This window comes from Lineus longissimus, chromosome 15 (genome assembly GCF_910592395.1).
Source record: "Lineus longissimus chromosome 15, tnLinLong1.2, whole genome shotgun sequence".
In the NCBI taxonomy this organism is placed as follows: domain Eukaryota; kingdom Metazoa; phylum Nemertea; class Pilidiophora; order Heteronemertea; family Lineidae; genus Lineus; species Lineus longissimus.
In genome coordinates, this window is record NC_088322.1 from 13,333,974 (window position 1) to 13,350,248 (window position 16,275).

The following is a 16,275-nucleotide window of genomic DNA, read 5'->3' on the forward strand; positions in this document are numbered from 1 at the left end:
CTTACCTTTCAGGTATTATTTCGTTGAGCCTGAGGACAAATACTGGGGGGCACCAGACGAAGAAGGGAATTGGAATGGAATAATTCGACAACTAATGGACGGGGTAAAGTTTTTTGTAATCGCAATGTCGGGCCCGTAAATATTTGGTCATGGGGAGGGGGCAAATGAAAGGCGTTTTTGGTGAGCCGTCGGGAAGAGCATCCCCGAAACACAAACACGAACGCCTATCCTATTGTTTGACATCGTTGGAGGGGTCGAACAATGGGAAAGGCGTTCGCGTTGGCGATTCGGTCGGGGGATTTGCGAAAACTCCCTACGCAAAATCTCGAAGCGTGTGGCGTGAGTCTCGGGAGGGTGAAGACCGACACTGAACTAGAACATCAGGCTTTAAACAGTGGGCAATTTACAATACAGAGGACTGCGGTAAGAGGAAACTAGAGGGAAGACGCCCTGTCTATCAAATGAACAGTTGACGTGACCGGGCCGGGAATCAGACCCACGGCAAGAGTTTACACAATCGATCTTTCCACATCGCTGGTCTGACAGCTTCTTTAATTGATTGATTAACTGATTGATTAGTTTATTGATTAGTTGATTGATTGATTGATTGGCAGATTGCTTTAAATTGTTCTCAGGAGATTGACATTGCCGCTGCCGGCCACACCATCACCGGAGCTAGGGCATCCGTGGTCGACTTCGCCGATGCCTATTATTTTGAACCGGCCATCATCATGCTGAAGAACCCAGGCGAAGGAAGCAAATTGTTAGTTTATCTCCAACCACTTCATAAATATGTAAGTGGTTTATCTTGTGCCTTCATCGGATTACGGACACTCTACATAGATGACACAGAGCTATGAAGTCCACAGAGTCAGACGCACTTGTAGTGGGAAGGGCCCGGTCTAAATGCTATGTCTAGCGAAACGGGCGGTGGCTTTGATGTTGAGCCCGTATGCAATATCTGTAGACTCCGGACGCAGTGGACCGGCCTCGTCCTGTCGAAAACAGATTAGGATGATGAAAAGGACTGCAGAGAAGTCAATGCGATCTGGTGAAAGCACCGTCTAGTGCAGAAACTAGTATGGGCCCTCGGATTAATATATACATTGATATGTAAAGGTGATCAAGATAAATGTGTCATCTTCTCTATTTTCCCACTGAGTACATCCCCAAGTTTGATTTCTCCGTGCTTTCGAATCGCCATGTCTTTGCTAAAAGTTCTTCCCGGGAAGTTCTTCACCTTCGAGTTCTCTCATAGCGAAGGGACGTTGGTGAGTCTAATATTAGTTTCATCACAACCCGATTTAATGTGGTATTTTTGCATTCTAGGTTTGGCTATGTATGATGTTTGTTATCCCAGCCATGGCTCTTGTTCTCTGGCTTTTCACCAAGTATTCGCCCTTCTACACCAACCAGGATGAGAGCTGTTACCCGCAGGCGGTCAACATGCAGAGATACTTCCCCTGTTTTTGGTATATGTACGGTGCTCTGTTAACTCAGGGTAGGTTTCTCCGTGACCACCAAGGTTTTTGCATCTTATCAATATTTATAGGAAGTCAGTATCAGACCATGTGGTTCAGAATGGGGGTAATTTAAGCTCCCCGTATTTTCTCGTCGCTTAACCCGCTGATATGCCCGCTCCTCCTCGGCGTTCATTTGCATGCCGATTATCGGCGGTAAACGAAGGGATACCGGTTACGCACAACACCGAAAAAGAAGAGGATAGCCGATTTTATAAAATGCATAGCCACGCTTCGTTTCAATGAGGTCGATATAAAATTTTTAATAATTACAAAAGCATTTTTTATTGTTACAGTGGAACCTCCCTTAGTGGACACCTCTCTATTAAGGACAACCTCTCCATAAAGGAGATTAGTTTTGGTCCCTAATTGGTTGTTTCCCTTTAATTTGACCTCTCTATTAATGACAGCACTTGTCAGGATCGAGGGTATCCGTGATAGAGAGGTTCTGCTGTATTTCACCCATTGCTTGGTTTCAGGTGGGTGTGACGTGCCCTGTTCAGTCAGCGGCCGAATCCTCGTGAAGGTCTGGTGGATCTTCGTCCTCGTGATGATGGCCACCTACACCGGCAACCTCATTGCTTTCCTGACAGTAACGAAAGTCAGTTTACCTATTACGAACCTCAACGAACTGGCTGAGCAGAGCAAGCTGGGTTATGGGACGGTCAGGGGAAGTGCCTTGTGGAACTTATTGATGGTAAGTGAGTTTACCCAACTTCAACAGCCTGGCTGGCTGAAACACGAGAGCTCAAGGGTTCCCCAGATTCATTGGTGGTGGTCGGTCTCCATCAGACAACGAGGCACTTATTGAAGCTGTTTGCTTTGATGAACAATCTGAAGACCCTGAATATAATATAATGCTTTTGTTATGTTTCACTTCAGAAGTCAACGAAAGGCCCCCCTCAACGAGTCTGGGCAGGAATGGACAAAGAAAACCAGCCCGACACATATGCTGATGGAAAGAAAATGGTGCTTGAAGGTAGGATACCTTAGTGGGAATCCACAACTAGGATTGTGTTTGGGACAATACTGCAGTAACCCATCTTGACACTCAATATATGGACATTGCTCAGCTTCCAGACAAGGCTTGTAAAGTATGGGCAGAGGCTAGGTTGGAGATACTGCTGGAAGTTCAGTATGGCAGTAACCTCCTTCCTCATCACAATACTACCAGCATCAACATCTCTCATATGTAAAATGTTTTTGGTTCCTCTAAATTTGGCAGTTGACCAGCCTCAGAACCATGAGGCACCTTCCCCATAGAACTATACCCTATACTATACTATACGTGAACAATAGTTTCATGGTCATGCACCCTTTGTGAAGCCATTGTTCGCGTATAGTGTAGTATAGGGTATAACTCTATGGAGAAGGTGCCTAAGGCACCTATTCCATAGAGCTTTACCCTATACTATACTATACGCGAACAATAGTTTCATGGTCATGCACCCTTTGTGAAGCCATTGTTCGCGTATAGTGTAGTATACCGTATACCTCTATGGGGAAGGTGCCTTTAGGCTATACTCCACATAAGCATGATACGCATCTATCAACTGCGCCTGAATTAACAAAGCTTTAGGGTGTTGTACGCTGGTGACCATAGACCTTTGTCTAACCATTTCAGGCAAATTTGTCATGATTGCTGAACGGTCCTTCTATGAAGACGAAGCGGCCAACAACTGTGATTTGAAGAAAGTCCCAAAGAAGGAGTTCTTCTTTGGGAGTTATGGTATTGGCGTGCCGAAGGGGTCACCGCTTAAGAGGATGTTTTCAGAACAGTAAGTCATCCAGACAAAGTTTTTTTGTGGTTAGGTGACATTTGCTCTTTGGGAGGTCCAACCAGAGATGGGAGGGGGAATCTGCAATTGCAATATGGGGTGTGGAGGAGGGACTGGGGTTGAATATTTAATTAGTGCAGTGCAGTTCCAATCTTCTTACTCTTTCTACTTTGTTTTCTCTAAAAGTGCAAACAGAATGCAGGAGATTAGTGCAAATTTGAAGAAAAAAGTTGCCGACAAGAGATCGACAGGGTCGCTAGGTATTATTGGTGTGCACTGATAGTGTATTTCAAGGGCTTAAAGCACAAAGGACACAAGTAAACTATTAATGCATGGTTCTAACATGCATGATAGTTGGCGACACTACCTACTCTTGTCAGCTTCTTCTTCTTCATCCTCGGCACCCAGTGGTTTTCCATATGCTCCAGCTCTCGCTGTATGGGACGTAGGAGTATCAAAAACCTGAAGCTCAGGATGCTTCTTCTTCAGCGTTCGCTCTGCACTTGGAGGGGTCATTCTCCTAGGAGTAATCCTCCTCCAAGGCGGGATGAGCGTATCCTGCGTGCCACTACGGTTAGGCGCCAATTGGGTTTATTGGCCTAGTGGTCCGACTTTGGCGAGAGAGATAGAGTCCACGCAAGCTACTCATGTTTCTCACTTGGTGGGGGTCTTAGTTTGCCCTGGCATAGACACCAGGTACAAGGAACCTCGGTTTTGAATCTCATTCGAAGGACTGACTCTTGTCAGCAACAGCACTGCACTTTCCTCGTGCTTGAAGCCCTTAATGAAATGTTTCTTACAGAATCCAGCGGATGATTGAAACTGGCCTCATGAACAAAATCAGCAAGAGATGGATACCAAGACAGAAATGTGCCGGTCTGACGTACAGCAAATCAAAGCCTGCCAAACTCTCCGACACCCAGGGCGCCTTCTACGTGTGCGGCTTTGGGCTTATTGGTGCTGTTGTAGCCTTTGCAGTGGAGTTGGCCTATTTTTACCTGAAACGGAAGGACAAGGCAATTGTGCCTGGTAGCGCAGATAGTCAAAACGACAATTTTAGAACACGAGTGCAACCATTTATAATCCATTAGTGGTAAGTGTTGTATTTGGTGGACCGGTTTTCCAACACTGCCACCGGCATGTACTTTATAGTTCAACCCTGGTATTTGCTTACTTCGTCACTTGTCATGTGGACAAACTAATTTAAAATATTATGCAAACTGTAAATCAACAAAACTTTAAATACATTAATATGGTACGAACGTCATGACGTTATTTGTTTGTAAGGCACTCAGTGTTGACATCTAGTAGATGGATTGTCCTCATTGATCTTAGCTGCTTAAATAATAAATTGTCCAAATTTATTTCACGAGGTGTATTTAAATAGGTGTACGAAATAAGCTGTGAATTTTTCAAGACCTGGAAATTGCCCAAGTAACATGAGTGCAATGAGTATCACCTAATTAGTGTGGTGTACCTTAAGAAGCTCGCAGAGTCACTTGACGGAATTGAAAATAAAATCTAAGGATGTCAATACCAGACAGTGTCAAGTACCTTTTTTGTGACGCCAAAATTTCACAAATTTGCCTGGTGAGCGATTAAAAATTACATTTTTTGCCAAAATTCAATAGTTCATGCTGTAGTGTTGAAATTTTCACACCTTTTAATTTGCGTTAGACAGTACTTTTGCGAAAATAAAAAGCTAGAGATAATTTTACTGTTTGTTTGGAGGGGGAAGGGGTCATGCATTGTCATAATTTTGTTTGTTGTAAAAAATGTGGCTTTTCTGTTGTTAACATTGTTCCAGGTCTCCATACCTTTTGATGAATAAAATCATCGAAAAAAAATACGACTTTTCGGTTTGGTTCTTTAGAGCATGGATCTGTTGAGTGGAGCCCCAGCCCTGTGACTTTTTGAAGCCAGAACTCCAAGATCAAAGGTGGGAGGGGATCCACAGATTCACAGAGAAACTAAAAGATGTATATTCTTCCGACCATTCTCTTTGTAATGTTCAGCAGTTTAGCAAAATTAGACCTCACAGATAAAGTGAAGAATAATGGAACACAAAATTTCAGCAACCCACTTCTTTGTGAAAAATATATTTTTGCCACATCCTCTAACAAGTTAACCCTATAGAGTCCTATTAGTTTCATCTCTCTACATCAGTTTTATTTTCAAAGTTTGTTGTTTCAACTTGGTGCCACTGATCTGAGTGCATCTCGTATGAGTCCTTTTCACCACCGTCTGACACCTGTTGTTTAGGATCAGAATTAAATGCTGTTGGCGAAGACTGATCCAAGTCCTTGCTCACTCCTGGTACCGCCGCCTGCTGGTCAAAGAGGAAAGCATAGGCGTCGTCCTGCTGCTTTGTCTGTTTGTCATATTGCCCGCCGAGTGCCCACAGACTTTCCAAGTCGTAAATTTCCCGCATTGCTGGCATGAACAGATGAAGAGCAATGTTTCCTGAAACGAAAACAAAAAGATTTGAGGATCCATGGCACTGAAATTAGAGTGTAAGGCATACAATTTGTTGGTTAAAAGTTATCGTAAAGAGAAATATTATGTCCTTTGGCAAGGCACTGAACACTGCTTGATTTACTCCACCCAGTAGAATCTGTGAATGGTGCCAGCTACTTAGCTAACAGAGATTATTCACATGCATAGAGCCTTGAATAATGTACTGCAGCCACAAGTGAGTTTATTGTCACCTGAAGAGTGGATCAAAGAGGATAGTGGATCAGAACCAAGTTACCAATATTCAATTGGTCATCACAATAAATTCTCACCGAAGTCCATTGCCACCCAATCCTTGGCATCCAGACCTTCTATCTTCAGGTAGTGGTCCTTCTTCCCTTTCTTCTTTTTATGCTACAAAAGAGACGAGGACGATTTATTTTCAAATAGGCGCCCCAACAAACTACAGAGAGGACCAGGCCTCTCAATGAGCAATGCAGCAAGCCCTTTCCCTGGTCCAGGGGAAGGTACAAGAAATCTCATTTTACATCTCATTTAAAACAAAGATGACAAAGAAAAAAGTAACTTCTCAATGGTCAAAAGTGACTGGTTATGAATGACCATGTCAGCTGATACCACACAGATGTGATTAGGAGTCAGACATAAAACTACTAGACGAGAGAGGCTGCCCCTTCAAGCCGCTGACCCTTTACTCGAGGAAATAAATGAACTGGCCAACACTGAGCAAACACAAGACTTACCAAGAACTTGAAATATTCAGCCATAGCTCGTATATGCCGCACAGACCGCCCAGAAGCCACCACCATGTAGTCAACATAGTTGAATCGTTTTGGCACCGCCATCACGATCAGGTCGATGGCATTTTCATCCCGAAGGACGGCGACAAGTTCATCAATGTCGAACACACCTGTTTCACCTCCTGAAATACATTCACAGAGAACAGATTACACAATGATTTATACATTTTTAGCCATCCAATCTTAATGTGGGAGTTGTATGCTACAACTTTGTCACGCTGGCTCCAAGCCGGCCAATTTCCATGTTTTTTGGCTCAGATTTTGCTGCCAACACCATTTCACTGCAAAGTGTTTCTGAATAAATCAATGACTTAGAATAATCATTTGTCAGAATGAGATCTTACTTTCTAATTGTATGACATGGACCCGTTCATAGATCTCCTCGACCTCTTCATTCTCATCCGAGTAGGCCTCAATCTCTTCATAGTCATCCAGTGTGTTGTCTTTCACCTCTGCTGACAAGGCACCGGCCTCCTCAAACTTTCCTGGTCCGTCCTCTTTCACCACTGGCTCCAAGAGTTGACCCCTTTGAGACCATTTTCCAGCATCCCATTCTCGGTCACTCAAACGTTGACTCTCACTACTGGAAGACTTGTCATCCAAATCACTGTCACTATCACTACTAGAACTAGAACTAGAACTATCTGCGGACTTTTTTAAATTCGTATCGCTGTCACTTTCGTAACCCGAGTCAACCTCACCAGAGACACCATCATTAGAATTCTTAATGTCAGAAGAAAAATCTCGGCCAAATTCTTTCAGGATGTCTTGTAAGAATGCATCTTTTTCCGGATCGTACGGCGGACTATTTGTGCAAAAGTTTCTCGAATTGCTCAAGATAGCAGGAACTGACATCACCTTTGGTGTGAGAATGCTTGAACTAATGGAACAAACAGGGCAGAAACTTCCAGCGATATTTTTGGCCAATACCAGACCAGATGCGTCAACATTTTTTGTGCAAAGTTCTAGAGATCTAAATGGCTGAGCAAAGCATTTATTATTTTTTACTTGATGAGCTTGAGATAACGGTGTCCGAACCCGTAATATCAGATTTGGTGATAGACTACTCCACGCCACAAACCTTAGAATGTTGACCTGGGACATTTTGACTCCAAATACAGAGGCAAAGTGAATCATTGACAAGACTCAGTCAGTCAGATGGTCAGTCGGTGCTCATAAAATCTGAAAAAGTAGATAAAACTACTAAGAAGAAGAATAAGTTGGGTCTCCTAGGGCTATACCTACAGCATCCTGACCAGCAACTTGTTTACAAAGTGTGCTTGCTATACGATCAATTAGGGACTTTATTCCTTAACAGTTGCACAAACTACTGAAACGTTACACACACGTACGATTTCTAAACGTCTCTATTATAGGCCTACAGTACACTAATACACTACTAGTACTAGGCTATATACATCATACAGGCTAAGCTTCACTTTTTTAAAAACCCACTAACAGTCACTCAAAATCACTCAAGAGAAGGATGAAAAAGTCAATCAAATGTAAGCTATGGGTACGATGTCATAATTTCTACAGTTTTACGGCCTTGCTTATACCATTTAGTTTGTTTTCCTGATATTTAGCAAATTTTCACCAAAAAACGAGAAATTTTGATTCTCGTAATCGCTGACATCTTGGGTTACCTTAAAATGTGGAACAGCCAGTCAGCCGAACGCGATTTGTTAGTATTCGGCTCCCCGTTCTCGAACAATGTGTTCTCGAAGGAGGTCGAGTGAGGCTCAATAATAATGTTCACCATTGTCGACGCTTGGAGAATGGAACCGTCCCAAATCTACGAAAGCCCAGAAGGCTCATTCAATATTCAAAATTCAAACCTGGTAATAATCTAGTTAATACAGATCGTCTGCTGTTCTACAAAACCTTAGAGTGACCAGACTAAATTAAACCGATCGAATATTGACAAAAGGATGAAATTAAATATGAATATCTTTATGCGCGTTGATTTCAGATACACAATTACAAAGTATAGGCTTACGTAGTCAATAATTGCGCAGTTTGTCAGTGTTCTAAGCGGCATTTATTTATGATGATGTGTCCTTACTTTAGTAACGAGTTACAATTCGATTTATGAGCTTATTTGGTTATCAGCGAGTTCTTTTAGGCAGAGAGATACATTTTCAACGTCAAGGAGGTGCCTGAATAACAGTTTTTCAGTTTTTTCCTATTCAAGAAACGAAACTTTCTCAACCAGGAAGTGATTTCAGTTGTCAAAACCCTAAGCGACGTACAAATATCAGAAAAATGGCGACGCAACCACAATTTGACCGATGGGCTGCGGCCTTTAAATTTGATAAATTGTGAGTATAACTGTATATATTTCCCGATTTTATGCATTATAGTTCTTAATAAGATCTTAGGGAATCAGAAGATACCAAATAAGTGGTGGTTTTAACGGGTGTAATTGGTGTAAACCGTGCGTTTTTCAGAGCGTTCGATGTCCCAGATTCTGACATCGACTCGAGACGACGCACGAACTGTGTAGCCTAGGCCTACACTTGACATCACACGCACTGCTCCGTACGGCATAGGTCGACGCTGTGTCTGTGGCAGCTGGTGCTGTGTTGGCAAGCACTCACTTTGTTTGAATATATCATAGATTGGCCCTATCGCCCTGACATTCACAGCATTAATCGGCCCAGTTGAGTTTGTGTGAGTGTACTAGTATTAGTAGTAACTAGCTGTAGGCCTATATATACATATGTAGCCAGTGTAGGCCTACGTTATTTCAATGCCAATTTATTATATCACTTGACCAAAACTGTCAAGTCAAGAAAATCAGGGGCTTAGCTTGTGGGGGGCTTATGCCTCCCCAGTGGCAGAAGTCACCAAAAAATCTGTTTAGACCATCGAGTGAAAACCTTCTTAAAAGGGTAGTTTTGCCCCCCCCCCCCTCCCCGTTCCCCAGAGAGCCTTAGTAATAGTACCTCCTCCCCCCAACCCAGATGGCTAGATGCGCCCCTGAAAATTGAGTGGAGAACTTGGCATATATTACGTATTAAATCTGACTTTGAGTGATGCCGGTGTATCATTTCAGAGAGAAGCCTGTACGAGTCCATCTGAAGAATGTCTACAGTTGTTTGGCCATTGCCATGCTGTCGGCAGCAGTTGGTGGATATATCCATCTCTTCACAGGAATTTTCCAGGTGAGTGAGGCAAATAATAATAATAATATTCTTCTCTATACATGTAGCACTTTTCCATGTTTCCCAAATTGGCAATATTCTGATTTGAAGTTTTGTCGTCGGAGTTTTAGAATAGATCAATCTAATTCTCAGTAGTTTTAGTCTGTTTTGGTCAGTAACTGACCGAAGTGAAGGGTTTTGATAAGATTTATTTGGTGTTGCCTATGCCATGTATGCATATGCTATGGTTAACCCTAAAGTTCGGTAATTTTTGAGAGAGGTACAAAAATGTAGGCCTACAACTACAACTACCAGGTGCCTAATGATGTATTTTAACCAGGTGCCTTGTCACTATCAGAGTTTTTGCAGGTGACTTTAAATTCATTGCCGTATGATTACCAGATATTGCTTTACATTGTACAGTTTATTCCAGTGATTAGTGAGTTTTTAAAAATTATATGGTGAATACCATTCAGAATGCATTAGATTTGATAAAATCGAATATGGAAATTGGAATTTGCCCAGTGAAATCTTACTCTATAGTTCTACATTATCTATAGGCTCTCCTGTCATGTGTCTGGTTGTCATGAATCATGACTATATCACAGTATAGTGACTGTGTGCCACCTAGGCCTTTTCGTCAAAGACCAATTGGAGTCCAAACAAAACAAATGCACACACTCGGAACACGTCCGATGGCCTAAGCCGACTTCTCTATCATTTGTCTATGTGGGATTTTGTTATTCTCATCTGAGTGAGGTCGTGAGATTTGCCTGAATGCCTTTGACTTTCGCATGTTGTATAGTATAGGTGAAAAGGTCAGAACTCTGAACCTGAAGTCAGATGATCAAAACTCGTTGATGTACAACGAAGACCACATAGTTTTTAAAAATATGTGCATTTTACTTCCGTCCATCCATTTGTTTATGATTCTTACTTCTAATAGTTGTACTTGAATTTCACTGTGCAATTAACTTCCTAGGGCTGAAACAATGCATAGCAGAGCCATTTTACACCCTGATACGGCAAGCAGGCAGAGTCATGAGAGTACCATGTATCATGGTGCAGTTTGCATCTGTTGAAAATGAATCTGATTATATAATGATCAATACTAACCAGGTAAAATTTGACATGTACGTATTGAAAATGAAAAGTGACTCGTGAAGAATTCCTACCGCAGTCGATTCTGATACTCTTCATCGAATTTGATAGCCCCAGAACTAGCCCTTCAATTTCAGATTATTCTGCCATGGCTGTTATATTATAAAGTTACATTACATGCATTATGTATCCGGTATAGGTGTGGTAAACATTTATATCACGAAACGTGAGAAACTTGCGGTGTAAGTTGCATCAAACAATTTTGACATTTCAATGTTGATTTGTTTGATTGCGCAGTTGAATTCTGCTCTGTTGGCTACAAGATATGATGTTGATGATTAGGTACTGTACAGCCCAAAAAAAGGTAATTTCAGGCCAACAAAAACATTTTGGGGCGGAGGGGGAATCAACAACAGTTTCTTCCCCGACTTTTTTGAACTTGTCGGGCCAGTGTGTTTGAAAAAATTGAACATGATCAGGGCCTGGCATCCTTGATTGTGATGAACTATTGGATGTCATTCAAAGCTGTGCATCCACTTGATAAATGTTTGTGCTCAGTCTGTCTTCTCTAATCTACTTGTATATTTAGTGAAAGTAATTTTGGAAACTTAGAAAAATCAAACGAATTGTTTGTTACCAACAAATAATGACTAAAAGTAATTAATGTAAAAAGTGATTTGGACATTGTAACATTGCTTGATAATCGGTCTGGACAGCCTATAGCACATTATCCAAACCCAAGTTTTTAAAAGTGTCCAGAATATAAACTATCATAGCTGGCCATCAACAACGAATTTTCATGAAGATGAACGAAAACATTATTAGCTCTGACTCTGATGTTGTATTTCAGATTTGGAAGGGATTATCTCGAATGATGAAATAAGCACTCAATTCTAATATATTAAATGCATTTTAAATTTTTCGTCAGGTATGTTTCTAATCTAAGTATAATCCACTCTTGAATTGTCTGTTTCAGGGTGGCCTCCTGACATCCCTGGTGTCCATTGGCCTGCTGGTCCTCCTGGGTATCACCCCGAACACAAGGGAGAACCTTATGAAACGACTGGGAATGTTGGTCGGATTTGCGTTCTGCTCCGGTGAGTCAGCTGCAGATGATGTAGTCATGTACCTTTGATGTGTTTGATGTACGATGTAAAAAACCTAGTGTCTGGCCTTGTAGTTGGCAGTGTTCTGTGCAGAACCTGCTATTACTTCCAGGCCCAGGGGTTTCTCTCTCATGACCATTGTGGGCTTGTCACATTGGTCATCTTCATTCGTATTAGTCGTGACATGACAATATGACAGGTGGTTGCAATTTTCTTTGCTAGTCAGCTCTCTCTGCCTGGTTGAGCTTGAAAGTGCTTGTGAATGAGACTATACATATTTTTCTTCATCAACCTGATTTTACATTTTCAGGAATTTCAATGGGTCCGTTGATGAGCATGGTTATACAGATTAACCCAAGGTAGGTGATTATGAATCAACTACTTCCTTTGTTCTGATTGCAATGAGTGGTATTTAGGCCTTAACAAGTTCATGAGACAACTTTCAGGTCAATCAGGGGGTCTTTTGTGCCTAAAATTGACCTGAAATTTCTGTGTTCAGACTCACACGACAGTGTTGCGTCATGCGTTTCATTGTTTTTTGTTTTGTTTCCAGCATCGTACCGACTGCATTCATGGGAACGACTGTCATCTTTGTCTGCTTTAGCCTGTGTGCTTTACTCAGTGATCAGAGGACCTGGCTTTATCTTGGAGGTAAGAACTACATTGACCATCAGTTTGCGCTCTATTCATACGTAACTAATCAAAGGCAACCAAAGACTGAAAAATTAGACCGCTGTTTTTTTTTAAAATTTCAATCCAGTCCAGAAGTATAGGGGTTGCAACGGTCTAAGGTACCCAAACCTAGTTTCAGAACAATGCGTTCAGAAAAACAATGCTGTCTTCCACTTTTTGGGTCGGGGGGGTTGCAGAACACAACTTTTCATCCCACATGCATGAAAAACATGATATTCAGCAACATCTGTCTCACGACAGCCCTGAAATCACACTTTCATCTTGTTGGTAAAATTTCTGTTTCAGGCACTCTGTTCTCCGGCCTGTCCCTCCTCATGATGCTGTCCCTGTTTAACATTTTCCTCGGATCGCGCCTCATCTTCGAGGTGAACCTCTACCTTGGCCTGATCATCATGTGCGGCTTCATCCTGTACGACACGCAGCTTATCGTGGAGAAACGCCGGCGCGGGGATGAAGATTACATTTGGTGAGTTTGCATCCTTTACTGGCAATGTGTGCCATTAACAGGTAGTACCAGTCCAAAACAAGATAGTCTTGTTAATTTGTCCCCTTATACTCCATTTCCCAAATTGGCGCTGCATAAAAAAAAACTAAAATGACTGGGAAAAGTTGTCGATGACGATGGTGCGCTCCATGGCTCATTCTTTGTCCATTCTGGCAACTGTGGACTTATGAAATATTTCACCTTGTTCAAATAGCAAATATTACACCTTGTTCAAATGTCCCTTTAGCTTTTTCAGGCTTGATATCCCTGACAAATGCGTCAACGAGAGGTTTTGGTTAGGGTTAGCAATAGGAGTGTTTGGTAGTGATGACCCTTTTGGTAATTTGTCAGGGATTCTGCAACTGAGGCCTTTAACCAAACTCAATCCCTGCTCTTTTGTTTTTAGGCACTGCATCGACCTCTTCATTGACTTCATCCAGATTTTCCGTAAACTTATGATCATCCTTTCAAGCAAGGAAGAGAAGAAAAGGAGGAACTAGAGCAATCTGTAAAGTAGTGTCAACACCAGGACTAATAACAGTGTTAGATTTCAATGAGTTTGGCCTCAAATCTGTCAAAGCCAGCGGTGTAGGGTCGTACATTTCTTTGGGCTTGCCAGTGTTCCTGAGGTATTGCGTGCTGTTGATACTAGGGTTAGTGTTAATTTTTCAGATGCTTTATAATGCTTTCATGCGAGAATCATTGCTAATTCAGATTGGAGTACTGGAAAGCCTAAACCATCAGTAGCATTTAGCTCTTATTGGGCCAATCTATGCCGATCATTTTATCTAAAACTGTTAGTAGTCCTAAAGATTCAAATTCTATTTAAATTAAAGTTGTATACACTAAATATTTTGTAATCTACAGGGCGTCTCATGTCATTTTGAAGGTCATATGACATACACCAAACCAGTTGTTGTTGTTGGCAATTTTGATGAAGAATCTGTAGACGATACAATTAGGTTTATTGAGTCCTAGTAGCATTTTGTATGGGCATTAAAAAGTTCATGCCAGAATTGCTGTCCTTGTACATGCATGTCATTTTCAATCATGTTCCTGTAATTCAGTGTTAGGACTGATAGTGATAACCTGTCATTTCATACTAAGTCTGTTGCCTGAGATTGAACCTGAGTTAAGCGCTTTTGATATCTGGACCACAAACTCAAAATGGCTGTTCTGTATCACAGATTGAAACATTTTAATTGCCTTCAACTCGTTCGACAAAAAGCCCTTCACTGTAATTCACAGCCATGTGGGTGACATCAGTAAATCTAGCTTAAGAACGTATACAATTTCATTCCTGTCTCGTTATTGCACAGGAAATGTGAGTGATTATTCCACTGTGAAGGTCACCAATTTGTGCCTCCTTGCTGTAAATTAACCACAGTTAGTTTTTTTTTGCGTTTTATGTATTGTCTGTCAGTGAAGTCAGATGTATTTGTTCCCATTCTTTGTGTTTATGGTGGTGTTATCATTGGTATGTACCACAACCTGTACATATCCAGACTAATTTAATGACATTCATATTAATATTTTAAACAGTATCCCTGAGTTAAAGAGCGGGTTGTTTAGCAAGGAATTTCAAATAAATATAGTTCATGTAAAGGAAGAGTAGGCCATTTGTCTGATGATAAAGAATACCAAAAACATTCAGTCCATATGTTTTGATTTAGTTCTTTCCCCGGAAGTGAAATTTTGATATGGTTTTCCCTGTCGGTAATCTTATGCAATACCCAAAGATTTCAGTACCCAGGTAGCGTTCTTATCAATACACTGGTGATATCCATAGTGTGTTTGGTACAAGTGAATAAAGGCTCTGTGTGTTACAAATGGATGTTTTCATGACTGTCTATGGGCGGTTATTTCCGCATAAATAGAGGTTGTCTCAAATAGACATTTTATGTCGTGTTATGACTCGAATAGACGTTTGGTGGCGCTTTTCAAATAGACATACACTCAAATAGACGTTTGGTGGCGCTCGTATCTCAAATAAACATATTGTCGTGTTTTCTGATTTTTGTGTATAACTCAAATAGACGTTTGGTGGCGCTTTATTTGAGATACGAGCGCCACCAAACGTCTATTTGAGTGTATGTCTATTTGAGATACGACACAATATGTTTATTTCAGGTACGTCTCCGTTAAAACGAGCGCCACCAAACGTCTATTCGAGTCATAACACGACATAAAATGTCTATTTGAGACAACCTCTATTTATGCGGAAATAACCGCCCATAACTGTCTGTTTACCAACACGCTTGGTAGGTTTGAAAAGCTCATCACATGATCAGTATCAGGACAGTTGCATCATCATAACAAGAATGCTGGCGACTCTTCTTTCTGTTTCAAGCGATTTTGTTCTTTTTTGACTACAAACCTATGTAAATGCTGGTATGTGTATGGTTGTGTTTTTTTGTCTCCATTGGGCCTTGCACACCCCTCCTGGCTCATTACCTGATCAATGTAACATATTCAAGATGTTCCCTCTGTTATGCTTTATCTGCCAATAAAATGTCAGTTGAAGATATACATGTATTTGAGTTTTGTTATCTTTTTCCTCTGGCTTACAAGTGCATGTATAATAATCATGAGACTTGTTTAGCGCTATTAAATCCAACTGGTTTCAGTCGCCAGGGTTGGCTCTGTGAATTTTTTCCTCCTAGCTACTTCTTAGCCAAGTGGCTGTCACTTTTAGCCATATTGAGTCAGCTAGCCATTGCCCATCGATGGTCCATCTTGGGGCCGACCCAGCCCACAGTAACATGTGCGAGAATGGCAGCCCGCCAGTACTGAGACTAGCAAATCAACGAACGATTCGAGGAACCCGTGACCGGAACCTCCATGGCAACGAAGCGAGCGGGAAACTCCGATAATGCATGCGTAAGGCGACCAGCAGCGCCACCAAAATCACTAGCGGCGACGGGTAGAACTACAATGCAGACGATAGCAACCACGTGTGATAGCGCGGTCGCCCGCAAATATGATCAAGTTTTACTGACTAACGATCATTCCTTGGTGCATTTGGTGTGGAAGTGGATCTTTTTGATAGACTTTGACCAATTTTCGCACAACTCTATTACTCTCTCGTCAAATCATGGCAATTCAAATTGAATTCGCAAAATTTTTAGCCAGACATTGTTTTACATTCGCCACATGTGCAGATGTGCAGCATTCG

At 41.6% G+C, this 16,275-nt stretch overlaps 3 protein-coding genes across 4 annotated transcripts; 2 read left to right on the top strand and 1 right to left on the bottom strand.

Moving 5' to 3' along the window:
• Positions 1-25: 25 nt before the first annotated feature.
• Positions 26-5,107, top strand: LOC135499938 (glutamate receptor 3-like). The gene is made up of 7 exons (XM_064790999.1): positions 26-103; positions 636-794; positions 1,330-1,501; positions 2,000-2,217; positions 2,403-2,499; positions 3,145-3,298; positions 4,101-5,107. The coding sequence occupies exons 1-7, from the start codon at positions 95-97 to the stop codon at positions 4,387-4,389; spliced, it is 1,098 nt and encodes a 365-aa protein (XP_064647069.1). The 5' UTR covers positions 26-94; the 3' UTR covers positions 4,390-5,107.
• Positions 5,108-5,290: 183 nt separating this feature from the next.
• Positions 5,291-8,314, bottom strand: LOC135499661 (uncharacterized). 2 transcript variants are annotated; one of them, XM_064790553.1, is made up of 5 exons: positions 8,217-8,314; positions 6,915-7,752; positions 6,514-6,692; positions 6,085-6,166; positions 5,291-5,761 (listed from the first exon to the last, which is right to left on the bottom strand). In XM_064790553.1, the coding sequence occupies exons 2-5, from the start codon at positions 7,705-7,707 to the stop codon at positions 5,448-5,450; spliced, it is 1,368 nt and encodes a 455-aa protein (XP_064646623.1). In that variant the 5' UTR covers positions 7,708-7,752; positions 8,217-8,314; the 3' UTR covers positions 5,291-5,447. The 2 variants fall into 2 exon arrangements, with proteins under 2 accessions (XP_064646623.1, XP_064646622.1); XM_064790552.1 differs by lacking the exon at positions 8,217-8,314 and adding an exon at positions 8,130-8,211.
• Positions 8,315-8,613: 299 nt separating this feature from the next.
• LOC135499578 (probable Bax inhibitor 1) lies at positions 8,614-15,627 on the top strand. The gene is made up of 7 exons (XM_064790437.1): positions 8,614-8,891; positions 9,629-9,737; positions 11,794-11,914; positions 12,234-12,282; positions 12,477-12,574; positions 12,902-13,082; positions 13,507-15,627. Exons 1-7 carry the CDS (start codon positions 8,836-8,838, stop codon positions 13,598-13,600), a joined length of 708 nt encoding a protein of 235 aa, XP_064646507.1. The 5' UTR covers positions 8,614-8,835; the 3' UTR covers positions 13,601-15,627.
• Positions 15,628-16,275: the final 648 nt, after the last annotated feature.

Excerpts from the sequence above, each read along its gene's own strand:
- LOC135499938 (XM_064790999.1), top strand. Across the intron at positions 795-1,329 it reads TCCAACCACTTCATAAATAT|GTTTGGCTATGTATGATGTT; the intron begins GTAAGTGGTTTA and ends TTTGCATTCTAG. Across the intron at positions 3,299-4,100 it reads AAGAGGATGTTTTCAGAACA|AATCCAGCGGATGATTGAAA; the intron begins GTAAGTCATCCA and ends TGTTTCTTACAG.
- LOC135499661 (XM_064790553.1), bottom strand. The coding sequence starts at position 7,707 with ATGATTCACTTTGCCTCTGTATTTGGAGTCAAAATGTCCCAGGTCAAC. Across the intron at positions 6,167-6,513 it reads CTGAATATTTCAAGTTCTTG|CATAAAAAGAAGAAAGGGAA; the intron begins GTAAGTCTTGTG and ends TCTCTTTTGTAG. Across the intron at positions 5,762-6,084 it reads TTGGGTGGCAATGGACTTCG|GAAACATTGCTCTTCATCTG; the intron begins GTGAGAATTTAT and ends TTTTCGTTTCAG.
- LOC135499578 (XM_064790437.1), top strand. The coding sequence starts at position 8,836 with ATGGCGACGCAACCACAATTTGACCGATGGGCTGCGGCCTTTAAATTT. Across the intron at positions 9,738-11,793 it reads TCTTCACAGGAATTTTCCAG|GGTGGCCTCCTGACATCCCT; the intron begins GTGAGTGAGGCA and ends TGTCTGTTTCAG. Across the intron at positions 12,283-12,476 it reads GTTATACAGATTAACCCAAG|CATCGTACCGACTGCATTCA; the intron begins GTAGGTGATTAT and ends TTTTGTTTCCAG.